The 27,615-nt window shown below is 36.0% G+C and overlaps 1 protein-coding gene across 4 annotated transcripts in view; it reads left to right on the top strand.

Annotated features, from left to right (window-relative positions):
• The window catches only part of ZDHHC21 (zDHHC palmitoyltransferase 21), a 56,478-nt gene that overhangs the window by 15,211 nt on the left and 13,652 nt on the right, over window positions 1-27,615 (top strand). For all 4 annotated transcript variants that reach the window (XM_080819600.1, XM_080819603.1, XM_080819601.1 and 1 more), the window contains 2 exons: window positions 7,788-7,899; window positions 10,906-11,044. In XM_080819600.1, the coding sequence (XP_080675726.1) occupies window positions 7,788-7,899; window positions 10,906-11,044 (251 nt within the window). The remainder of the gene's footprint in view (window positions 1-7,787; window positions 7,900-10,905; window positions 11,045-27,615) is intronic.

Below are 27,615 nucleotides of genomic sequence, written 5' to 3'. Positions count from 1 at the left end.
ATGGCACTCTTCAGATTGGTCACTTTTGCTCTCTCGGCATTATTACCTTTGTGAATGTACTTTATGGCCTTCAGCACATATTCATTATATATGTCCTCTAACACCACTCGCAGGTCTCTTCTCTGATGTTTCCTTTGTAGACTTCTTTTCTTTTCTTTTTTTAAGATTTTATTTATTTGACCGAGATCACAAGTAGGCAGAGAGGCAGGCAGAGAGAGACAGGGGGAAACAGGCTCCCTGCTGAGCAGAGAGCCTGATGCGGGGCTCGATCCCAGGACCCTGGGATCATGACGTGAGCCGAAGGCAGAGGCTTAACCCACTGAGCCACCCAGTCTCCCCTAGACTTCTTTATTTAAAATCGCAAAGCCCAGCTGACCCCCAGTACCCCCCACTCCCTATCTCTTATTTGTAGTTTACTTGTTTTTCTTGTCTCACACCTACATCTATACAGCCTCTGTGAAGGTATTGATTTTTTGTTTTGTTTTCTTCATTTCTTCAATTTCTGCATTTCTTAGTGCCCATCTCTGTCACTTAGTAGATGCTTGCTTGGTAAATGTTTGCTGAATGATACATAAATACCTGATACATTTTTATTTAATAAAGGAATCTTTTTGATGGTGCCCCTCTCTTGGTGATATTATAAATAGAATATTGCTTAGCATAAATATTTGTAATATAATGATACCGTTGCCTGTATTTTTCCGGGTTCTGACAATTCAGTGAAAAATTTGAAAGCTTTTTATTCTAGTGTCAATTGAAGTTGGTTTTGGGTCACCTTATTGCACAATAACCATTTGAACCATGAAAATGAATTGAAATGTATCGCTTGTTTTATTGTGTGCCAGGTATAGTAAACCTCAGGAACCCTCTTTTCTCAGTTTCACTTTTTGATCATTTGGTCTACCAGCTTTGAGAACTGTCTGTACTTTCTTCTAAGGAGACATTTCTATGATTTTGTTGGGCATTAGAACCAGAATACTTTCTATAGTGTTTTAGCGCTTTCCAGCCTTGCTGACATTAGACGTTAGAGTTGCGGGGGGAGCTTTTAAGAATCTCAGTGTCCTGATCCCAATCCCGTATTGATTAAATCATAACATATGGAGCTAGGAGCTAGATACCAGCATTTTTCAAAGATTTCAGGTGATTCCAGTATATAAAAAATTGGGGAGCCTATTAATTCCTTCTGAAATTAGATTAGTGGCAAGTCACTAAGGGAGCCTCCCTTGAGTTCCTGAATGTTGTTTTTTGAAACCCATCATTTAGGGACTTACGTGGCCTTGCAAGTTTAATGATTAAATGGGAGTGATAACGACACTAATGTTTATGTGACTATAGAAATTTCTGAGAACTGTGTGGAGTATTTCGTTTCTATTCACGTATAGAAGCCTTATCACTGGCAGTTAGTTTTTGTGTGTGTTTGGGCGCCAGTCTGCAACTTGTACTGAATCTCTTTTCTCAACTAGCCTAACCCAAAGAAAGGCTCTCTAACATGTTGGTGAATGTATTGTCTCCTTCAACTCTAGAGCCCAGTGTTTCCAGAATATTAGGAAAGCAAGTGTTTTCTAACTCAGGACCGTGTTGTGATGAGCACTGGGTATTATACGCAACTCATGAATCATTGAACACTACATCAGAAACTTATGATGTGTAATGTGGTGGCCAATTGAACATTAAAGAAAAAAGGACCCATTTCTGATGAAATCTTGAGCGTGCAGTGGTCAAACACTCAAATGCCTACATAGATCAGATACTGCTCATCAGTGAGAGGGGCCAAGAAAAAACCGTTTCATATTGAAAATCTCATATCCAAAAGCAGCAGCTACAGGGAAATTGTTGTGTAGGCCCGGTATTCATAGGTCTTATAATTTTTAAAGAGAAAACAGAGAATTGGAGGGTTTTTTGTTTGTTTTTGTTTTTGTTTTTAAAGATTTTATTTATTTATTTGAGATAGATAGAGAGACAGAGTGAGAGAGAATGAGAGGAGAGGTCAGAAGGAGAAGCAGACTCCCCATGGAGCTGGGAGCCTGATGTGGGACTCCATCCCAGGACTCTGGGATCATGACCTGAGCCGAAGGCAGTCACCCAACCAACTGAGCCACACAGGCACCCCAGAATTGCAGTTTTTAAGAGAACTTTTATGATTTTAAAAAAACTAACAACTAATTAAAAATTTTACAAACGTTGGTTTTAGATGAATACTAAACAAATGATGTCTGTATGCCTAATTGAATCTACAGGAAACCACCCTGTTACCTTTAGCTTATAGACCCTGGTGATGGAAGACTCCGTGTTACCTTGCTGCTGTTTGTCTGTATTCTCTCTGATCTCAGTTGACATTTGGCCTAGTTTTTTCCACTGAGTCCCAAAGACTTAACTTTTGCCCAGTTGAAGAAAAAAGTACATTCATTTATTGTATTTTAATGTCTCCAAAGTCTTTTACTAGTTCCTGTCATTTGATTCTCATGGTAATTGCAGGAGGTAGTTTGACTGAATAATAAAGTGTAGATTGTCCTCTCTAGGTCACAGAGTGAGTTGTTATAGAGCTGCTGTGACACTCAAATACTTGTCTCCATCCTCTTTTTTACCACGTGTCTATATTGAGATTAGTAATTTTAGCCCTTTATTCACCTTTGCTTTGATTCTGGGAAAAATTGAAGTCATCATGTGCCTTGTGGTGCTGATTTCCTGATTATTTTGTAAATACGGTTTTAACTTAGTAAAAAATACAAAATTTTAACAGTGAAAAAATAACATAGCATGACTAGAGAGTTGGGGCTATAAAAAGTAACATTTATCATTATTGTTTTAAGGTTGAGCAGTTTCATATAATTGAATTCTTTAGGAAAGGAAACTTAAGCCCTAATACTTTTGATTTTAACCATGTGTTAGGTGAATTACTCTGAAGTAGTTTACATGACTTTCTTTTTTAAAAAAAAATAGATTTTAAATAAATTTAGTATCTATGTGACCTGCCAAATATATGAAGCAGTTTGAATATAAGAGGATGTTCCTCTGTCCCACACAAAGATCCCCAGAATTTGATTTTTTTTTTTTTTAAAGATTTCACTTATTTATTTGACAGAGAGACGGATCACAAGTAGGCAGAGAGGCAGGCAGAGAGAGAGAGAGGAGGAAGCAGGCTCCCTGCTGAGCAGAGAGCCTGATGTGGGGCTTGATCCCAGGACCCTGAGATCATGACCTGAGCTGAAGGCAGAGGCTTAACCCACTGAGCCACCCAGGTGCCCCCCAGAATTTGATTTTTATAAAGTTCTTAGGATGTAGATGAAATAGTCAAATGAAATAGTTAAATGTTTATTTATATTCAATCCCATGCATGTTTGAAATATAGAAATATTACTTTATGTCATTTTCAAGTTTTATGAAATGATTTTATTCAATCTCTTAACCTTAATAAAACAGCTTTATTGAGTATAATTCATACACCATATGATTTACCCATTTTAGATAGACAGTTTAGTGGGTTTTTTATGTCCACAGAGTTGTGCAACCATTACCACAATCAGTGTCATGTAGGTATCTATGTATGTATGGAAACTCTGCATCCAAGGTAGGGCTTTAACTCATAGCCCACAGATAAGAGTTGTGTGCTCTATTGACTGAGCTAGCCAGGGGTCCTACCACAGTCAATTTTAGAACATTTTTTTTTCAAGATTTTATTTTTATTTTTTTATTAGAGTGAGAGAGCACAAGCAGTGGGATGGGGTAGAGGGAGAGGGAGAAGCAGGCTCCCCGCTGAGCAGGGAGCCAGACATGGGCCTCAATCCCAGGACCCTGAGATCATGACCTGAGCCGAAGGCAGAGGCTTAACCGACTGGGCCACCCAGGCGCCCCTAGAACATCTTCATCATCAAGCTCTTAACTCACATGTTTGACTTCAGTGTTTTTGTCATCATTAGAGCCACTTCAAGTAGAGTCACCTATTACAGAGCAAAATCTTCCAAGTTTGAAAAAAAATGTAGCATGTTTAAAATTTGTGTGTTCATGTCCGTTGAAATTTTGCCCCAGTGGTAGGGACACTTGTGCCTTAATGCTCAGGGTTATGTTTCCTCCTGTAGTTTTGCTCCCCTCCCTATTTTTTATATTGCTTTTTAAAGGAGATCTGTTTTAGAGACTTACTGCCGTTTATTTTCTGTATTGGCAAGTGATTCTGTCAGGGAACCTCTGTGAAGAGCCAAGCGTTCTATTGATTTTCATCGTTTCAGGTTATATTTTCTTCCTTAAACATTACTTTGTGGTTTGAAATACAGTAATTGGGAGAACCTAATACGTAAGGCTTTTAAAAGTCTTAAATAGAAGGTGATTCCTTTCTTTCTGAGGGATAGCTAAACAAAACCAAATCTTGCTTTGTCTTTATTCATGCATTTACAGCATTAAGAGCATCCTTGCTACAGAGTACAATACTGTTTACTTAGGTTACTTACTTAGGTTTTCCCAGGCATTTACAGGGTTTGTCTTTTCTTTGATTTGTCTTATGTTTTGATTTTTTTTCCTCTAAAAAAAGTCACTTTTCAGTTTTTCTTTCCTTTAAAAAAAAGTCAGTTGTCAATTTTTCTGTAGCTACCATAAATTAGCAATTGAATTCTCTCTCCCATGGGCTTTTTTTTTTTTTTAATTTAAAAATTTTATTTTCATCACTTACAGATGGCATTTTGCCTTCTGATTTTTTCCCCATAGGCTTTTATTTTATATTAGATGGCTAGTACAAAATTTTTCAGACATCAGAATATGTTGGTCACCAAGGTCACATTTAGAATGAATAAACCTAAAGAAGGAAAGGGAGAAGAGCAAGAAACGGTTTCTAGATATGTGGGGTAGGTTAAAATGGATGGATTTTTTTTTTTTTTTTTTTTGGCTATATGAGGCAAAAACATAGATGATACTTTAGTTAACTTTCTAGGTATTTAAAAAAGTGATTCTTTTCTTTGTTCTCTAAACAATTGGGGTATGTATGTTTGAGAAAATGGTGAGTTTTCAAAGCCATTTTAGATGCTTGTATAGTGGGGCACCTGGTGGTTCAGTGGGTTAAAGCCTCTGCTTTCCGCTCAGGTCATGATCCCAGGATCCTGGGATCAAGCCCCATATCAGGCTCTCTGCTCAGCAGGGAGCCTGCTTCCTCCTCTTCTCTCTCTGCCTGCCTCTCTGCCTACTTGTAATCTCTGTCTGTCAAATAAATAAATAAAATCTTAAAAAAAAATAGATGCTTGTATAGTATCTTAAGGTTAGCCAGTGGAATGGCTCAAGCTCTTTCTTTAAACAAACTTATGATCCAGACCATAGATTGGCAAACTCTTCCTCACTGTACACATCCAGATAGTAAGTATTTCCAGCTTTACAGACCGTACAGTCTCTGTCAGAGCCTCTTAGCTCTGCCGTTGCAGCCCAAAAGCAGCCATAGGGAGAATGTAAATGAATGGGTGTTCATTTGAACTGTGTTCAGATAAAACTTTATGTGTGGACACTGGAATTTGAATTTCAAGATTTTTACATATTACACATTCTTATTTTCAGTTGTTGAAAATTGTAAAAACCATTCTTAGCCCATGAAAACAGGTGGTGGCCTGGATTTGCCTGGATTTGCCACCCCGTGGTCTAGACTACACAATTACAGGATTTCTCTCACTATAACCAAATGCTGTCTTCTTTTCCGAGGACACAACGTGTCAAGTATGAAATAAAGAATTTTACTCTCTAGAACATCATATGCTGAAATGACCAGTAATGAATATGCCATATTTATATATTAAGGCACTAGTTTAAAACTAAAGTTTTTCTGTTGTCTTTTATTGAAAATTGGCTCATCAGGGGGAGTCTGCTTCCTGACTATATTCCTTGCAATATGTGAATTCAGAGTTTTAACACTGGGATGTTTGGGAGCATCTAGCTAAGTGGGAAAAGCATCTGCTTATGACACTGTATTGTGCTACATATGAAATGAGTTTTCATTTCAGTTACAGTTAAATAATACTAGTTTAACTATCTAAATTAAACTTTAATGTTGCTTTCTCACGGAAGTTTTTATTAAAATAAGAACATAAGTAAGAAATGAAAGAGGATCTTTAGGAAACAAATTGCGGGTTGCTGGAGGGGGTGGTGTGTGGGCAGATGGGGTAACTGGCTGATGAGCATTAAGGAGGGCACATGATGTGTTGAGCATTGGGTGTGATTTGCAACTGACGAATCACTAAATTCTACCCCTGAAACTAATAATATAATATATGTTAAGGAAATTGAATTTAAATAATTAAAAAAAAGAAATTTTAAATGCAAAAGTTAATTTCTCAACTTTAATATTATTGGAACAATAAATTTGATATTATTGTTATTATTATCATTATTATTGATTTCTTCTATGCAGAATGTTTTCCTAATACTTCACTCTATAAAATTCCAGTATATTGATTTTACTCCTTGTCATTATACTAAAATAATGGAATTAAAATAAGGTATCTTTTAGAAAATTGAATACTACCTACTATTATCTTCTTTTACTTACATTTAGAATCTTTCATTTTTAAAAATTCATACTTTAGCAAGCATTTAATGACCACCTCCTATGTGCTAGGATCATACTTTGCATATATGAATATTCACTCAAAATGGGAATTAGGTTGATATTACTATACCCATGCTTTTAACAAGGTTAGAGTGTAGTTTAAATATAAGTGATGGAAGGTCTAAGAATTTTGTAAAAGTAAAGTTCCATTTCAACAAATATGAAATAGATACATTCTGTATAATAAAGCAGTTGTCTTGGTAGGTGACTTTCATATAGTTCTTATAGATCTGATTAGAAAGGTTTATAATGGAAATAAATGACTTTTTATGTCTGTAAACTTAATGTTTTTAGCACAAAACTTAAATGTCTGCTCTTTAATTACAAGGTAAAAGAAATTGTTCCTTGGTGGTAAGAAAGAGATTGGTAAAGAACTCCCTTATTTCCATTAAATAATAATTTTCTTGTAATCTTCTTTCCTTCTGAAATCATTCTAATTCCTCCTAAACCCATCTGAAACCCTTTTCCAACCCTCTCCCATAAACACTCCCAAATGAATTCACTGATATTAAAAACATAAAATGGTTAGGGGATGGGAATGCTATCTTTGTTTTTCTAATGAGTTTATAGGATTGAGTTTTTTTTAAAAGCTTTTATTCATTTATTTGAGCAAGTGAGCAAGAGAGAGAGAGAAAGTGAGCACAAGCTGGGGGAGAGGGAGAAGCAGGCTCTCCGCTGAGCAGGGAGCCCAATGCAGGGCTTGATCCTGGGACCCTGAGATGATCTGAGCCTAAGGCAGATGCTCAACTGACTGAGCCACGCAGTTGTCTCATAGGATTGATTTTGACTTCTTAGTGAAACTAGAATTCAGTATTATTTCTTCTTTAGAGTCTTTAATAAATTTTGAGAAATTAAATTGTTTACATAAAATTCTATTTTAATATAATAATTTGGTTGTACTTTTGGGTTTTGTTATTAAAATTTTACTTATAGCAATTATGTCCATCACCCAAATACATTATTTTCTATCCCTTAGTTTAACATTAATGGTGTCTTAACTATGATAGTGTTTAAAATTAGGAATGTATAGAGTAAGACGTGTAGAATAGAGAAGCAATATTTATGGCAAACTCTTCTACAGTGAAGATGTAGAAGAAGAAAAATCTCTTGAACACATATATCGAAGACTTCCTGTAAAAATCTAAACTGTTGTTGCTAAATTTCAACATTACTCATTTGCCTTTATTAAATGGATTTTAATTTCCTTCTCTAGAACGGGAGTTCTGGGAATTATGTAACAAATGTAATTTGATGAGACCAAAGCGTTCCCATCACTGTAGCCGCTGCGGCCACTGTGTTAGGAGAATGGATCATCACTGTCCATGGTAAGAAATCTATGATTTACTTTTAGAAAAAGAAATAGTAAAAAAGAAATCTTAGTACTTAGCAGATTTAAATAAAAGTTATGTTAAAGTCATGCAGTTTAAAAAAAAAATCCTTCAGTAAGGATAGCTTTATTCTGTCAGGTTCTATCAACTGCTAAAGTCATTTTTGCACAGAGATCCTATCTTTTCTAACAAAGAGGCATTGGAGCAGAAAACTGACATTCAGATGCACCCACGTGTACAAGAGACCTAAGATGGTTGTATTCAATGAGGCAATGTATGTAAACCATTGTAGTGAGTATCTGACACATAAAAAGCAAATAATAGCTGTTATTGTCTCTAACTGTGTGATAAACCATATACATTGCATGGTTTGTATTTCCCTTTCCAGTTGTTTAATTAAAGAATAACACATCTCAGATACCCTGATAACCCCATCTCTACCCCTGTAAGCTTTTTTCAATATTGTGTATTGGATACAGGTATTAAGGTTACATGCGAGTTAGATCTGTGTCCGTGGTAGTTAGCTGATTCCACTGAACTGCCAACATTTTTGGTCAATAGGGGGCTCTCTTGTAATATTTTTAAAAACAGTTCAGTTGAGAAAAAGAATGTTGAAAACAAATGCTGTGAGAATTCTGCATTGTATCTCATTTCAAAGCTGTCACAAAAATCTGTGAACAAGATATTGTATTTAATTCTGTTTTCCTAGCATGGGATCTCTGTATAAATATTTAAACTAGTATAGTGTAGCACTTTGTAAATATATCTAAATACATATATATTTATGTTTGTACACACATACAGGCACATATACAAAGTTAACTGCACAATGGGCTTCTTAAATTCATCACTGCATTTATCTATAGTTGACTCCTTGATGGAGTTTAGCTTTCCCAGATGATGCTGACCAATTTAGAGTTTCCCATATTTTTGATGATTTCACTCTGCTAGCACAAGATCATGTTTGCAAGCTTTTTGTGAAAATTTGATTTTTACCGTAAACTGATTATTTAAACAGAAGGTAATTTCCTGAGATTAGGAAAAATAAAAGCATTTTAGATAAAAGCACTTTGTTATTATATAAAAGAAGTTTCAAATTGCTTAAGTCTGTCAGTGGGATAGTATAGTGTATAATATATAGCTGATGTTTAAGAAATGTGCCTTGAATTTAAACAAATTCTCAAGTGATTTCCTAAACCTCAGTGATCTGTTTATAATTACAATAGTAATACATTAAAAAACAAAAGGCTAGGTAAAACATGTATTATTAGGCAAGTAGTAACCACACTGAAAAACTCAATTGTGTAACCTTTTTTAGAGTAATGTTTCTGATTAACTAAGAATATAATAAATGTTCATGTTATGGTTGGATATTGATACTTCCTTTTAAAAGAATGCTAGATTTTAAGCTTAAAAAATAATCAACCAGGAGATGTTTTGGTCCTGTAGAGATTAGCGACATCCTTTCTTTATTTTTAAGGAATAGAGCTTAACTTGGTGACAGAAAAATGTGCTGTTAATCTAAATTCTAAGATTCGGGTGAGCTCTCTGTTTGTCCGCCTCTTCCGTGGTTTTCAACTTCTCAGAGTACTTGTGGGAAGAAAAGTGGAAGTAGAAGGAATTGGAGGTAGGGAAGGAGGGTAGATCAGAGGCCTTTAATAGATCCAAGGGACTTTGGTGACTGAATTCTTAATAGGGCATTGCCGAGGTAGTCACAGGGTGAGGGAAATGGACAGTGTGAAATGAAAGCAGGGAAAATTTTTTATATATTCAGAAACTACATTTCTTTACTGCCTAACAGCTTTAGATTTGAAGGTCAGTTCTCAGGTCACCTGGAGCTTTTCTCTCTTTCTGGCCCCTTGAGTAGTTTGCTACCAAGAGAACTCTTACGTATAGACTGAGTATCTTCATGTTTCTCAGAGCTCTCTGGTTAAGAATGCCATCATTAAAGCAGGTGGGTTCAAGGAGGATGGGACGAGGAGAAGTCCTTGAAGCCAGAGCTGTTGTAGAGTATGTTTGAGGGCACACATGAACACACTTCTGTGAAGACCCCCCTTGCAAGTCACCAAACACAGGAACTTTCATGGTTTACAAAGCATGAGCTCTTAAGTTTAGGAAATGCCTCTTTGGCTTTTGTATTTAGTTCTATATCTGAGTTAAAAAAATAGTTTAATGATACACTTTTGAAATAACAGTTTGTTAGCAATGAACCAGTTATATCTTTTTTCCCTCAAACAATAGCAGTATAATGCTATAATGAAATGAAAACATTTGAGCAAGGTCAGTGATTGTTTTGAACTCGGGTTTTCTGCGGGAATTGTAAAATATTCTGAAAATTTGGAACGGTGAGATTTTCAACCTGCATTAGGCTTGACAATTTTAGGATTTTCACATTAATTATTTTTCCTAGCTGTGATTCCCTGTTGTCATGGTGGAAGTGTAGCTCTAAGAATTTGTAAATACTTGTGGGTATATACATTTATTTTTAGCGACGAAGGGCAGAATTGAAAAATAAGAACTGGGAGTGCTTAGCAGGAAGGTCAGAGTGGCAGGTTTCAGTCCTCTTACTTCGAATCATTCAAATTGCTCTCTGCAGCTGGGATGCTGTAATGGGAGAGCAATATACAGAAGAAGGTTCTTGTTCTCTTGGCTACTTTCGCTTCCTCTGGCAAGTGTCTTCACTCTTTTGTTCCTGTTTCCATACCAATGAAACGAGGAGACTGCCATCTGCTCTTCCTGCCACACCGGGTGGTTGTGAGTTGAAGGCAGCCGTATCCATGGACTTCCTTTGTAAAGTAGAGAGTGCTTTGCAAATGCGAGGTGGCATATTTAGAGTCTGTCTGTTGCTGTGTACTGTTTGCTTGTAGGTTTCAGTGGCATTAGCGGATCTCCATAAAGTCAAGCCTATATGAAGTTGTTTGTGTTTATTTTCAGTTTTTACCAGTCCTGAGGTGAACATCTTATTAAAGTCTAAAATATTATTTGTTTTCCTTTTTTCTTCAGGATTAACAATTGTGTTGGTGAAGATAATCATTGGCTTTTTCTGCAGTTGTGTTTCTACACGGAACTTCTTACTTCCTACGCTCTGATGTTTTCTTTCTGCCACTATTATTACTTTCTTCCAGTAAAAAAGCGTAACTTGGTAAGAAATGTTTATATCCACTAATGTTAGAACGACTGTAGCATACAGTTATTAACATGGGGTTCCTTCAAGTGCAGAAGATTGAAAACAAAAAGGAACAAAAATAAACTCCAAACTTGGTGAATTCTAAAATATATTGGGATTGAGAAAGTGGGCCCTAATCTGCCGTTCCCTTTTAACCAGATCCATTTATGATTATTTATTAGGGTTGAGTGACTTTCTTGAAAAAGCAACATATTAGATCTTTCAGTATATATGTTTGGGTTTAAAAATACCTACAACAATGGGAGAGTAAGTGAAAAATGTTAATTTCTTGTTTCCTTTCAGGAATAAAGATAGACTTTAATTTTTTAAAGGCACTCAAAGGAATGTTAAATTTTTGAGAAAAAAGGACTTTTCCCCTCTGACTTTTAATAATAATGAAAAGAAGAATTTGCAAGATCCTTTAAAAAGTTATTATTATATATACCATTGGAAACAGTGCTCTTCCCATTTTGTACAGGAATAACAACAGATCTTAGTAAGGCTTGTCCCAGATTGGTGATGTTGGAGGTGGTGATGGGAGTAAGAGCAGCAACAAGTTTTAAGTACTTGACTATGTACGTATCAACACCATGCTGTAGGCTTGCCGCTTCCATTCACTTTAATGCCCACAACAACCACATGAGGTGGGGTATGCTTTTCCCCCATTTTTATAGATGAGCAAACAGATTAATAGAGGTTCAGTAGGTAGTCATTGAAGGCACAAAGCTAGTAAGTAATTATTTGACTGGTTTTAGTGGTGGAGCTGGGATTTGAATCTGCTCATGTTTTTGAATCTTTTGTATTTTGTGTGTGCAGTAGTTTTTCAGCCTGATCTTGTGTATTATTTGGACTTGGATTGTGTTTTTGAAATACATTGCGTGTGTATGTATGTGTGTGTGTGTAAGTCAGAGAAAGGCAGACAGACAGAACAGAAAGCCAGCAGGCACAAGGGTGCGCAAGTGTGTATGAGGAAGGAAGGTAGGGTGGGAGCAAGGGAAGGAAGACCAGAATCCTTGATGGAGAAGGGAAATATTTCTTTCCTATTTATACAATGTTATACTGTTTAAATCTTAAAAATAACAATCTCAGTGATGGCACATATAATTAAATTTTGGAATAAGGGAGTGAAGGGCCTTTCCAAAAAATAAGGTCTTTGAGTTCTGTGTCTTTAGGTCACTTTTGTATATATGATCATTAAAAAAAAAGATTTATTTATATATTTTAGAGAGACAGGGAATATATGAGGGGGAGGGACAGAGAGAGAGAGGGTGAGAGAGTCCCAAGCACATGCCTTGCTGAGCACAGAGCCTGATGCAAGGCTTGATCTCACAACCTGGAGATGATGACCTGAACTGAAACTAAGAGTCGGATGCTTAACTGACTGCTCCTTCCAGGCGCCCCCATCTGTGATCATTTTGTCTAATTAAAAGAGGATATTTGTTCTTGTTGCTTGGCTGTGTATTAGTGGAGCCTTGTGGTGATTATGCTTATTAAATATAGATTGAACAATTAAAATTAGATACTAATAGCTGAAAAAAGTTCAAAGGGAAAACTTTAAATACAGATGTTTGACATTTTCACACTGAGAAGTTAGTGCATGCAAGTAATAGTTTTAGAAGTGTTTCATCTTATTTATAGATTAATTTCTGATATAATTGACATTATAGTTAGAATATGTAAAAGACTAAATGTATTCCTCCAAGAGCAACCTGTTTCAAATAATGGAGCCTAATAAGAAAAGCATTAAAATAAAATTGCCCAGGAAGATGAAAGTCATAATTTTTTAAGGAGAGAGAGATACAATTTGGTGATGTTAATAAAAACTTAATAGAGGTTCTTTAGGAGGAGATGCATTGTAGTATAGTGGAGGGATTGACAATTTGACTTTCTATGTGTTTTTATTAATAAAGTTTTACTGAAACACAGCTACTTTTGTTTCCATATTGTCTATAGTTGCTTTTGGACTACAACAGCACAGTTAAGTAGCTGTGACAGGGTCATATGGTCTGAAAAACCTAAAATATTAACTCTCTGGCTGTTTTTATTGAGTTTGCCAACCTCGGTAGTAGAATGATCTTGGCTTTGTTAAACAGACACACCTAGGATCAAAGTCTGGCTTTTGTTACTATACGTATAATCTTTGACACCATGTTTAACCATTCTGAATTACAATGTTCTCTTTTGGAAAAGGTGACTAATAAGATATTAAATGAGGTAACACATGTAAAAGTATCTAATATATAATAGATGTTCAGTTTATGTTATGTTTGACTTTTATAAAAGCTCTCGGAAGGAGGAAACAGTTTTCCTTTGGCCTATTGATTTTTTAAGATTTATTTATTTATTTGAGAGAGAGAGTGAGCATGCATATGCATGCAGGTGGTAAGGGGGATAGTGAAGAGGGGGAGGAGCAGACTCCCTGCTGAATGCAGAGCCCGACATGGGGCTCAGTCTCAGGACCCCAACACCATGACTTGAGCTGAAACCAAGAGTCAGGTGCCCAACCAAATGAGTCACTGAGGAGCCTCTGGCCTATTAATTTTCATGAAAATTTTACAGACTGTTTGATAGTATTGTTGGGAGACTGATGACAGACTGAAGAAATTTCAGTACCCAAAAATATAATGGTACTATTTTCTGAAGGATTAGCACATTTGAATTTACAAACTGATTTCCCTTTCCAAATGAAAGGTAGAAACTTTGAAAAAATTCTACCAGTTAGAGGTTTTTTGCCTGGATAGCATAGTTGGTTAAGTTTCTGCCTTTGTCTCAGGTCATGATTTCAGGGGTCCTGAAATAATAGATACACAACTAATATTTTTATATTGATTTAGTATCCTGCAGCTTTACTGAATTAATTCACTAGTTCTAACAGATTTTGGTGGAGTCTTTAGGTTTTCTATATATATCGTGTTATCTGCAAAGAAGGGCAGTTTTACTTCTTTTCTAATTTGGGTACCTTCTATTTTTTTTCTTGCCTTATTGCTATGACTGGCAGTACTAAGTTGAATAAAAGTGGTGAAAATGGCCATTCTTGTCTTGTTCCTGATCCTGCAGGAAAAGCTTTCAACTTTTTGTTGTTGAGTATGATGTTTCTCTGGGCTTATCATATATGGCCTTTATTATGTTGAGATATATTCCTTCTTCACCTAATTTAAGACTTTTTATCATGAGTGGATGTTAAATTTTGTAGAATGCTTTTTCTGCATCTATTGAAATGATTATGATTCTTTTTTCCCCCCATTTCATTAATGTGTATCATTTTGGTTGTTTTGCAGATGTTGAACCATTCTTGTATCCCTGGAATAAATCCTACTTGGTCATGGTGTATGATTTTTTTTAACATTTTATTGAATTCAGTTTACTAATATTTTGTGGAGGATGTTTACATCTCTGTTCATCAGGGATTTTGTCCTGTGATTTTCTTTTCTTCGAATGTTGTCTGATTTTGATAACAGTTTAATGCAGGTCTTGTAAAATGATTTTGAAAGGATTCCTCCTTCAGTTTTTTTAATAGTTTGAGAATGATTTATATTAATTTGCTGAAGTTTTGTCTATTTTGTTTATCTTTTCAAAGAATCTGCTTTTAGTTTCCTTAATCTTTTCTGTTTTCTTTTTAGTCCCTATTTCATTTATTTTTGTTCTTATCTTTGTTATTTCTTTCCTTCTACTAACTTTTGGCTTGGTTCTTCGTGTGTGTGTGTGTGTGTGTCCACCCTAGTTCCTTGAGGTATAAAGTTAGGTACTTTGAGACCTCTCTTTTTTCCTCAGGTAGGCATTTGCTGCTGTGAACCTCTCTCAGAATTGCTTTTGGTGCATCTCCTAAATTGTAGTGTGTTTAGTTTCTACTTTCATTTGCCTCAAGATATTTTTTGATTTCTGTTTTGATTTCTTCTCTGACCCATTTGTTGTTCAGTATTATGTTGTTTAATCTCCACATATTTGTGAATTTTGAATTTTTTCCATTTTTTTCTTATAATTGATTTCTGGTTTCCTACCATTCTTAGAAAAGATGTTTGATACAATTTCAGTCATCTTGAATTTATTAATAAGACTTGTTTTGTGGCCTAAACATATGATCTCTCCTGGAGAGTGTTTTATGTATGTTTGAGAAGAGTGTGTATTCTCCTGCTGTTGTATGGGAGGGTCTATAAATGTCTGTCTGATCGAATGTGTAGTTTAAATCCAATGTTTTCTTGTTAATTTTCTATCTAGACGATCTATCCATTGTTGAAGCTCAAGTATTGAAGCCCCTGCCATTATTGTTTTGCTTTCTATTTCTCCCTTCAGGTCTGTTAATATTTGCTTTATGTATTTAGGTGGCCCTATATTGTTTGCATAAATATTTAAGAATATTAATCCTCTTGTTGGACCAATCTCTTTATCATTATGTTGACCTTCCTTGTCTCTTATTAAGTCTTTGACTTTAGTCTGTTTTGATTCATATAAAAGTATAGCTGCTTCTGATTGCTTTTGGTTTCCATTTACATGGAATATCTGTTTCCATCTTTCACTTGCAGTCTGTGTGTCCTTAAAGCCAAAGTGAATCTCTCATAGGCACCATATTGTTGAGGGTTTTTTCTTTAATCCATTCAGCCATTCTTTGTTTTTGATTGGAGAATTTAGTCCATTTACATTTAAAGTAATTATTGATAGGCATGCACTTAATATTGCTATTTTGTTAATTGTTTTCTAGCTATTTTATAATTTTTTGTTCTTCTCTTGCTCTCTTCCTTTGTGATTTTTCTATAGTTGTGTTGTGTAGGAAGTACTCATCTAGTTTCTGTATTTCTTTAAAAGAGAATTGTTCCATATGTAGCAGTAGATTCAGTGTGTCCATGAAAAGAGTTGAGTTCAAGAGCTTGTATGTCACCACCTTGGACTGAAATTCCTTTTCTTTCTTTCTTTCTTTTTTTTTTTTTTTTTTGGTCTTTGTAGTTTAGCAGTTATTCTGTGATGTGCTTCATTGTCTTTGCATTTTTCTTCTATGAGAGAGTTTATATAATTTCTTGATCTCTGGCTTGATAACATCCTTAAGTTACAAACATATCTTGGCCTATGTTACTTCAAATACTGCTTCTGCCAAACTTTTCTTTTGCATTTCTGATATTCTGATTTTATGTACGTGAGATCTCACTGTACTGCATACCTTTCAGTCTTTTCTGTATTTTCTTTTTTTTTTTTCTCCTTCAGAGTGGGCATTTTCTACTGACCTTTATTCTGGTTTACTAATCAGCTTTTCTGCTCTGTCTAATCTGTCAAATCGTTTTACTGAGTTATTAAATCAGTTTTACTTTTCACATTCAAAACTTTCATTGATAACTTTTTCATAGATAACTCCTTTAGTGAAATTTTCCATTTGTCATCTATACTTTTGAACATTTTAATTAAAGTTATTTTAATGTCTGTGTCAGTTTCAGTATTGAGATCTACTTATGGGTCTGGTTCTGTTAGCTTTTTTTTCTGTCTTAGTTTCCAGATATTCAGTCCTTTCTTTTGACATGTGTGATAGGTTTTGTTGGATACCAGGCATTTTATATGACAAACTGTAGAAGAGCTTTTTTTTTTTTTCCCCCCAAGATATGATTTACTCCTTTTTTTGGATAGGCAATAAAGAGAAGACTCATCTTGATCCAACTGAGGGTTTATATGACAGATGTTTCTAAGGTTATATAACAGAACATTGGTCTTAATACAGCAGTTCCTTTTAACATGACATTTATTACATTTATTGAAGTTTACTAACAATTTATGATTACAGGGCTTTGTCTTGGTGAAGGACTACTTTCAGTTTTCCTTCTCTCTTACGACGTAACCCTTCATGAGGCTCAACTGAACAATTTAGGTGTTTACTGTGGACCATGCCTTTTCCTTGTTCTTTTCCCAACTCTGTGAGGTTACAGACTGCTCCGAGCCTCTGCTTATGCTTGACCTTTCATACTGGCGATGAATTGGCAAGTCCCTTATGGTAAAAAAGCAGTGCAGAATGTAGGACTCACCTTAGTGTGTTTCTGTATGCTTGGATCTTGGCCCTGTAAGCCTTGGCTAGTTTGGCTACTTCCCAGTGTCTTCAGTCAGTTGTTTATTTATTAATTAATTGGGTTTATGTGGCTTTTCGTAGTGTTCTTTTTGAGGTGAGTCTCATAAAACTGTTTCCCTCACAGATGATGTTGGCAGTAGCATTTTGTTTAAAAAAATTATTTCCCAAGAGATTCTTTTCTTTTTCTTTTTCTTTTTTTTTTTAAGATTTACTTATTTGAAAGAGAGCGCACAGGAGAAGGGGTAGAGGGAGAGAATATCCAAGCAGACTCCTGCTGAGCTCAGGCTCCATTCTGGGCTCAATCTGAGGAGCCATGAGATCAGGACCTGAGTTGAAACCAAAAGTCTGATGCTTAACTGACTGAGCCTCGCAGATGCCCCACTTCCCAAGTGATTCTAATCCGTGTTGCTTAACTGTGCAACTTCAGGAGACAACACTTATGTCATAGTCCATGTAAAAGGTATCCTGTGGAGTTGTACGGCAAGTCAGCTCTAGCCATAGGATTTGAGAACTGTTGTGCTATAGGGAATGAGGCTTGGGGTGTACTTTTAGTACAGTAGAGATTAACCAGATAAGGAGATGAAGGAAGTCACTGTTGGCGAAGAGTAGAACTAAATGCCAGAGGCAATAATTGAAATAATTGCTTTTAAGGTCAAATCTGTTCTAAAATACTAACATATTGTGTAGTAAATATTTCTCAGGTGAAATAATAGAACCTTGTTCTTACTGTATTAGTTCTCTTAATGATGACATTTATTGTATTTTTTTTATGATAAGGTAGAAAAATACTACAAGTAATTTCAGTACAGAAGTCACCATTATTACCATTGACATTAAAAAATATATATATTTGGGGGGCGCCTGGGTGGCTCAGTGGGTTAAAGCCTCTGCCTTCAGCCCAGGTCATGATCCCAGGGTCCTGGGATCGAGCCCCGCATCTGGCTCTCTATTCAGCAGGGAACCTGCCTCCCCCTTTCTCAGTGCCTGCTTCTCTGCCTACTTGTGACTTCTGTCTGTCAAATAAATAAATAAAATCTTAAAAAAAAATATTTTGTAGTGGAATAGTCTTTAAACTGCCCTGCCCCATCAATTTTTTTCTAAGTTTTTGCCTGTGTCTTTTTTATTTTTCTGTAAAACAAACAAAACCATAACCATCTCTTCCCTTTGTGTGGAAAGCTGGCCAGATAGTGTCAGAAACATGTTAATTCACATTGTTACCCTTTCAGTTATTTGGGGTATGAACTAAAGATCCCCAGATGCCCCTAATTATCTTTGGAGATTGTATTAATGATTACTGTGCATCTTTCTTGTGGGGATATTAGCACAATTAAGGGATGCCGTGGACTTTGACCCTGTGTTCTTCTGTCAGTCAAAGGATGTGAGGGCTTTACTCTCTGTTCTTCTTATACCCTCTCAGGTTGGTAGATGGCAGCATAGTATCTTTTCTAGCCAAATTCTAAGGCCCGGAGCTTGCTCTCTGGGTGGGAAAAGAAAGTGTTAACAACTCTTCCTCTGGTTTTTGTTTCTTTTGTTTGTTTGTTTGTTTGTTAGGTAAGAGTGTTTTCTCATTAAACAAAAGATGAAATGGATTGCCATGTAAGCTTTGTTGTAATGGCAGTCAGCCTGTATTCAGTAGAAAACTGGTATGTTTTGGTTAAGCTCAAGGAAAAGAGAGTTGAGAGAGAAAAAGCAAGCTGTTCACAAACTCTGGAAGTGAAGGGCTTTGGGATCCTGATTTTCTTCCATTTCTCTTCTCTTAGCTTCCTCTTGTCAGGGGAGGTCTTTCTGGTCTGAATTGTTTTAACCGATTTGCAGATGCCCCATTGTTTTTTTAGAGTAACTTAATACTTCTAAGATTTCTTCTTATTCTTTTAAAATACCCATCTATCATGAACTTCAAAGGATTTATATGTTTTTACTATATGAGGTTTTGAGGAAATATTTCAAATATCCTTTAATGAGAGAAAAGGGTAGTAAGAGGTATAGGAGATAAAGAATTTATTCATTAGGCATGAACACCCAAAATACGGATATATTTTTAAGCTGTAACTATTGATATATGTTCTAAGTTTTATACTAAAGAAGGCCTACAAACCTAAAATGAATAATACTTACACCATCTTCTTTGTCAACAGTCACTAATTTCAAAATTCTCTGTATTAGGGGTGCCTGGGTGGCTCAGTGGGTTAAAGCCTCTGCCTTTGGCTCAGGTCATGATCTCAGGGTCCTGGGATTGAGCCCAGCATCGCATTGGGCGCTCTGCTCAGCGGGGAGTCTGTTTTCCTCTCACTATCTGCCTGCCTGTCTGCCTACTTGTGATCTCTCTGTCAAATAAATTAATAAAATATTAAAAAAAATTCTCAGTATTAAAACAAAAATACATAAATGGAAAAATGGCAAAAACTTAAGTAATAGGTATCTTTCTAAATAAATAGGGATAATGTAAGCATTTTTAGTTAGAGTCACAGAATCCAACATCAGTAAAGATCATAAGCTTTGAGATATTTGGGTAAGTTTTTCAAATGTTAGATGTTGAATTAGTTTGACCATCATTTGTATTTATCATGCCAATATAATGTTAAATTTTATTTTTTAAAACCCCTCTTGAAACAAATGTCTTATTTTAAGTAGTTACTAGGATAAAATTACTTTAAAAGTTTTTAAGACCTGTAGATTGGCAATGATTTGGCATTTTAAAAATGAATAAAATAAATGGATATTAAAGAAAATTTTCTTTGACCAAGGTCCACATTTGACTATTTTCCACATAGTTATTTTAAGTATTTATAAGCAAATGCTTAGTCATTTGGTATATTATTAAAGTACAATAATGTATTTCATTTTATTGTATGCTAGCTTACAAAAGCAATATTAGAAAATTATAGTTTTGTAATTAAATATGAAGGAAAGTATCACTTTACTTAGTATACTTTTAAAAATTTATTATTCATGGAGTCATGAATATATCATTAGCCATAGTTTTCATGAATTTTACATTCTGTTATTCTGGATCTGTAAGCATTTGATTAGTGGAAAATGCCAACTCGTTTAAAATATCTCTGAGAGGATAAGTGGTATGGTTCCCATTTGTACAGAGAAGGTGACTAAGAGTCAGAGAGATCCAAAACTTGTTAGTCCAAGAGTTACCACTTGGCAGAGGTGTGATTTTGGCCCATTTCTGTCCATCCCTAAGTCAGTGTTCTTTCCATAGTACCAAGATGCTATTGTACTTTTTGTATTTTTCCCTGGAGTGATTTTTTTTTTTTAAACAATGTTGTCACATTCCAATAGTGTTGCTGAGGACTTGATGTCAGATATAACAGTGCCACAGAATTAGTTGGCTAACAAAGAATAGAAATAGCCAGAAGATTTGATTGCAAGTAGATTTGATTGATTCGAATGTTGGTAAATATTATCCTTCTATATAATCAATCTTAAAGTGTCCTGAGTACTTTCATTATTTATTGCTCTTTAAACAGTATTTTCGACTTTATTCAATAACCTTTGTTTTTTGATATCTATTAAATCATTTATTTATCATGGTCACTTTAGAATGGATAAAAATTACTGATATATTTATTTAACTTTTTGGATTTGGGGAAAAATAGCTGAGAATAGGCAAAAACAGTGTGAAATTAAGAAAAAATGAAATGTAAGTTATTTTTAATGCTAATATAATGGTAATTTGACATGTCTGTGGATGCTTCCTGAAATGGTGGTGGAGATATCATCACTTGGTTTTTGCTTGAAAGTAATAGTGTCAGATACATAATTAGTATATATTTATGGGGAAAGAAAAACATCATGCTGAGGCTGAAAAACTTTTTAGTAACAAGAAGATCCTAAATACGTCAAATCTTGTTAATTTTCAGATTCATTTCATAAAAACACAGAAAATTACTTAAAAATGGCTTATAAACAAAGATTGCTTCCTACTGGTGCTATAAAAACTTATAGTTTATAATAATGTAAAATTTTATTTGTGAAACATGTTTAAGAAATTACAAAAACCACTCATTTAGTCACTTAACAAATATTTGTTGAGTGTCTACTGTGTGCATTGGTCCCAGATCTAAGCTCTGAGGATGCAGCAGTGAATAAAACCCAGTTCTTGCATTAAGGAGCTTATATTCTAATTGGAGGAGACAGGCAATAAACAAATACATAACATGCAAAAAAGTACTATTAAGTGTAATACAATTGGGTAAGGGAGAGAGATTAATGGTTGATAATGCAGCCAGAGAAGGCCTTTCTCAAGAGTGACACTTGAGCAGTGACCTGGAACTCAAGCAAGTCACTGATATTGGGAGGAAGAGCATTCCACAGAGAGGAAAGGACCTGGGCCAAGTCCCCCTGGGGTTGGGAGCATACTTGATATTTTCAAGGAGCAGTAAGAAGACCAGTCTGCCTTGAGTGGAGCAAGCTGGGAGAAGGTAGGAGGAGCTGAGAGCAGTGAGGGATAGAACTGGAGGTTGGAGATGAGTTTTTTTAGGATGTTTAGTGGTTGGGACTCTGGAAACTATTGGAAGGTTTTGAGCACAGTTACACAAACTCATTTACATTTTAGAAAGAAAACTGATGGTTGGGAAATAAATTGAGGGAGAACAAGGATGACAACACTTAAGACTAGTTGTGAGACTATTAAAATGTAGTCCAAACATGAGATGATTATGGGAGTGATGGAAGTGTTGAGAAGTGAGCCATTATAGTTTGAAGAGCTAAATGATTTGGTGATGATTTGGATGTAGAGTATGAAATAAAATGTGACAGGTCAAAGATGATCACGAGGTTTCATGGCCTGAACAACGGGAAGAATAGACATATCACCTCCTGAGGTGGAGAAGCCTGGAGGAAGAGTTGGTCTTAGGAATAAGTTAAAGATTTTGGTTTTATGTGTTTACTTTGAGGTGCCTCTTCTGTATCTAAGAAGAGATGTTGACTAGACAGGTGTAGGCAGCAGTTTCAGTGGAGTGATGTGAGCTTTAAATCTATGAGCTTTCAGCATAAAGATGGTATTTAAAGTCATGGGATCTGATAGGAGATTTCTAGGGAGTAAGTACACATTGAGAAGAAGAGAGGTCTGAAGACCAAGCCCAGGGCACTCTTAAAGTTGAGAAGACAGAAAGATGAGGATCAATCAGAAAGGTGATGAAGAAAATGCAGCCAGTGAGCCAGGAGGAGAACAGTGGTAAAGGAGAGGGTCAAGAAAGTGGATGGTGTACTGAGGAAAGCTATGGCAGTGTACTGTGGAGTGTAAACAAGCAGGGAGTCAGTGAAAGTGTTGGGGGAAGACAGTAATAAGTAGTAAAATGGTGGCTGGGTCAACAGATTGGAGGTCGCACTGACGCTGACAGTTTGTTAGCATCATTGGCCTACAGGGAGTTAGGCTCCAGAGGTAGGAGGTCGGTATTCACAGTGTGCTGTGCTTGAACTTGCATTTATGGTACGGGTACAGTTATAGGAAGCAATATGATACAGGGTTTAATCATAGAATTTGGATCAATACTAGATTAGGGTAGAAGATAAAATTGTTGAAAGAGATGAGCTCAAGGAATTCACAGATCCAAGTTATCAGAAGACTTATTTGCTAGATTGTGAGTGACCAAATCCAGCTCATGGCTTATTTCATCTAGCTTGCGTCAGGAGGTGATGCCCCCACTGCTCACTAGTTTTGTAACATTTTGAGAGTTTCAATGACAGCATTCCAGAAGATGGCCAGATGGGAATGTAGCTGTTTATTCCATGTAAGCGCCCCTCTCTTCCTCTGTCGGTTTGTGCGGCATGCGTGTGTACATGTCGCCTGTATGTTTCTTCTTCTCTGTTTATCTCTGCTATCGCTGTGTGCAGCGGTCTCTGTGGGTGCTGCTCTGCATCTCCACGTGTTGGGCGAGGAGACTCTGCCATCCGACTGGCCCGGGAAGAAAGTGGTAGATGAGCTCACAGAGCAGTGGGACTTCCCCTCTCTCCTTTTTTCCTTCTGTCTCATACCCTTTCTTATAACTTATTGGACATTTTTGTCTCTGCTTTCACAGACCATATGTAACCTAATTTTATTTTGCATGTTGCTTATATGTATTTTAAAAGAGTTTTGTTTCTATTTATGAAATTAAAGTATTTTTCTATTGTATATTTCAAGGTCACAGCTTTCTTCTCAGTGTAATTTCATTTTTTGTACCTTCTATATTGTAAAACACACCTACGGAAGAGTGTACAAAAATAAAAACAAACAGCTCAGTGAATTATCACAAATCCTCCTTGAGGAGTCCTTATAAGATTTATTCTTTTTGTTATTAGACAGTTCCTTTTCATTGCTGTGGATATTACTGTAAATTTATTCACGAGTGCAGTTGACTCTTGAACAGCACACTCTTGAATCCTCTGTGTGGTTGAAAATTCACGTATAACTTTGACTCCCCCAAAACTTCACTGCTAATAATCTTACTGTCGACTGGCAGCCTTAACAATAAGATAAACAGTCGGTTAACACATGTTTTATATCGGTATCATATAGTGTGTGCTTACAATGAAGTAAGCTAGGGGAAAGAAAATGTTATTAGTAAAAGTATAAGGAAAAGAAAATACACATATAATATAGGGAAAAAATCTGGATATAAGTAGACTGGTGCAGGTCAGACTGATGTTCAGGGGTCAACTGTATTTCATTTAATTTAAGACTATTTATTTATCCATTCTGTTGATGGACATTTGCATTGTTTCCAGTTTGGGGCTCTTACGGATAATGGCCAGGAAGTAGCCTTGTCTCTCCTGTATGTGTGCAGGTGTTTCCCTTGGACTTACAGCTAGAAGTGGATAGTGTTCAAAGGATTTATCTGTATTCCTTTAGACACTGTTACGCAGTTTTCCAAAGTGGTCCAATGAATTTAAACCCCCACTTGTAGAGAATCTAAGTTCAGAGTGCTTCACAGACCCACTAATATTCGTCCAGGTCTTCTTCTTCTTGTTGTTTTTTTAATATTCTATTTATTTGAGAGAGACAGATAGAGCATGAGCCGGAAGGAAGGAGAGAAGCAGGCTCTCTGCTCAACAGGCAGCAGAGATGGGGCTCCATCCCGGGACCCTGGGATCATGACCCAAGCCGGAGGCAGATGCTTAGCCGACTGAGCCACCCAGGCATCCCTGGTTCAGGTCTTCTTAAAGTTAACCATTTTGCTGGAGATGAGCAGTACTTGATTGTGTTCTCAGTTGCATTTCTCCAATGACTAATGGTATTGAGCCCCTTTCATATGCTTACTGAACATATGAATAGCCTATTTCATGCAGTGTGCCTGTGTAAGTATTTTGCCTATTTGGTGGTGGTGGTGTGGGGGGGCACGGTTATTTGACTTTTTTTGTTTTTTTTTCCTAATTGTAGGGCATTTTAGATTGGACCTCTGTTTTGAGTATGTGTAATAAGTATTGTCTGCTCTCTAGCTTACCCTTTCTCTGTTGATGCCATTTTTTGATGAACAGGAGTTTTTAATTTTCATGTACTTCAACTTATCAGTCTTTTCCTTTTCAGTTAGTGCTCTTTGGGTTCAATTTAAGAAGTCTTTTTCTATCCCCAGATCATCAATATAATTCTCTTACGTTGTCTTCCAAGTATTATATTTTTTTTACATTTCCACCTGGAATTGATTTTTGTGTTTCCCATGAGGTATGAGTCGGATTTCATTTTCTTTTTCAGATGGATAGCCAATTGATTTAGCACCATTTATTAAAAAAGATAATTCTTTCCACTCTGCAGTGCCATCTTTGTCAGAAACGCAGCCGTCTGTGTGTGTATCTGTTTCTGGTTCTTTCTAGTCCGTGGGTCTATTTGTCTATTCTTGTGGTTGCACCATGCTGTCATAACCATGGTTTTATAGCAAATCTTCTTATCCAGTGGAGACTCCTCTTTTTTCATTATTTTTGCTCCCTCAGGAGCCTTTTTAGGCCTTTTCTCCCCTTCCCTCTATGAAATTAAATACTAAGGAATAAGATTTTGTCAGGTAGGATTGATTTGCGTATGGCCACAAAACTATTGAAATAGGTGATTTTTTTCCCCTGGAAGCACCAGTTTTCTCCCTCCTTTGGGAGCCATATTACTTACATTGAGAATGCATGCAATAAACTAAACCCTCCCACCATTTTCTTTTTATATAGGAGTGGTATGGTATTTGTTGTGTTTTGTTTGTTCCCATGAAATTTAGATACAGCTTACTTAGCAATTTGTACAAAGAAAAGTAACATAAAGTTTAAAAAAAACGCTTTTTTTAAATGAAAAAAAAAAAAAAAAACCAACCCATATAGTCCACCATTAGTAGACTATATGCTCTGCCAGTGGGGATTTTTATTGGAATTGTATTAATTTTATTCATCAGTTTGGATAGTTGACATCTTTAGCAGTACTGAGCTTCCTGATCGTAAGCATAGCATAGCTGTAAGAAGAAAATTGCTTCAGGAAGAAACTGGAAACAGGAGGAGTTCTGTAACCATGAGTGAGTGGTTAAAACTTGTGCAAGAAATATTCACAGATTTATCAGTGAGTTCTACCTCTGTCAAATATGAAAGGAAACAATAATTCTAGTCTTATACAAACTCTTTTAGAAAGAACAGAAAAAGAGGGAACTCTCCCCAACTCGTTTTAGGTGTTTAGCATATGTTAAATACATAACTTACCAAAGATAATGAAGAAAGAAAGAAAATTATAGACTAGTCTGATTATGAACATAGATGAACAACTTCTACACAGAATATTAGCAAACTGAATCTGGATATATACGTAACCAGCCTAATCCAGTTGTGTTTATCTTAGACATGAAAGGCAGTTTTTACATTAGAAAATCAGTATTTTTATCACATTAACAGATTAGAAAAAAAATCATGTGTACGCAGACAACCATTTGGACAATAAAATGAATAGCAAAACCATTTATAATAGAAACAGGGAGTTCCTGAATTAAATATGGCCAAAAAGTACAAGACCTCTGGGGGAAAAACATGAAGCTTAAGAGAGAGAGAGAGAGAGAGAGAGAGAGACTGTGTGTGTGTGTGTGTGTGTGTGTGTGTGTGTTTCTGATTGTGTGTGTAACTTGAAAGACTAATGAAATTTTTTCTGAAAATACAGATGGATATCCATATAATGAAAGTAAATTCAGACCCCTATATTGCATTGTGCAGAAAAAGAATAAACATCAGTTCCAGATGGATTAGTGACCTAAATGTGAAAGGCAAAGCTACAGAGCTTTTAAAGGCTTTGGATGATAATGTAGGAGAGTGCCATTAGTACCTCAGGATTGGGAAAGGCTTCTTAAACAAGAAATAAAAAGCACTGAAGGAAAAGATTGATACATTGGTCTACATTAAATTGAAGCCCTTAGAGTTATCAAACATGCCATAAAGACAGTGAAAAGGTAGACTTAGTGTAGAAGGCATCTGCAATATACAACTAAAACTTGGTTGTATCCAAATGGCAGGAACAGTGAGTCAGTAACCTTTACCTTCAGAGTAGGGATGAGGAAGAGAATGTGATGGGGAGGGAATGCACAGATGAAAGCTCTGTGTGCTGTCACATGTTCTCATTCTTGAGAGGATGGTGTTACTTTTCTCTACACTGAACTTACATCTTCTGCATTTCCTGGATATAAGCACATCTCTTAACAAAAAAATGGGGAAAATGAAAATGATAAAGGAATACTGTTACAATATCCGTTTGTTAAGGCTGCTGTAACAAAATGCTGCAGACTGGAAGGCTTACACAACAGAAACTCAGTTTCTCGTAGTTCTGGAGGCTGGATATCAAAGAGCCTGAAGTCAGCAGGTTGGGTTTCTTAGGATGCCTCTGTCCTTGGCTTGCATCTGGGCCACCTTGTCGCTGTGTCCTTACATGGTCTTTCCTCTGTGCGGGAGCATCCTGGTGTCTGTGTTTCTTGGTTTCCTCTTATAGGACACCAGTCAGATTGGATTAGTGCCACCCTGAGGGACTTGTTTTAACTTCTTCTCCTCCTTAAAGGCCCTGTCTCCAAAGACGGTCACATTCTGAGGTACTAGGAATTAGGACTTCAACATATGGATTTAGGGGAAGACACATTCAGTCATAACACTGAATATGTAGGAAAGATCTCGAATAGCACACGGGTTCTTGTGATTTGGATAAAGTTTTCCAAGCGAATTTTTAGATCCCAAAAATGCTACATCAAAAAAAAAAAAATCTAAAATAAAGTGAAGATGTTATGCTCTGAAGAACTTTGCTAAATGACCAAGATTTGGATTTAGTACTGAACATGTTAATTATGTGTGTGCAATCTTGGAATGCAGTTGTGTTTTGAAAATGTTAAGAGTGATAAAAAGAAATTTCTCAAAGTATTTTACTGTTTTACACGAATACTCTTAAATCCAAATGTGCAACCTGTGAATAAATGTAATATTAGTGTTAGATCTTTTAATCTCATCATCCCCAACATTTATAAATTCTAGCTGGCAAAATTTGTTTAAAAGCTTTTCACTGGGAGAAGAGAAGATGCTTTTT

This window comes from Martes martes (assembly GCF_963455335.1).
Source record: "Martes martes genome assembly, chromosome: 12".
Taxonomy (NCBI): domain Eukaryota; kingdom Metazoa; phylum Chordata; class Mammalia; order Carnivora; family Mustelidae; genus Martes; species Martes martes.
Note: the sequence above shows the minus strand (reverse complement) of the source record. Positions and strands in the feature narration are given on the sequence as shown.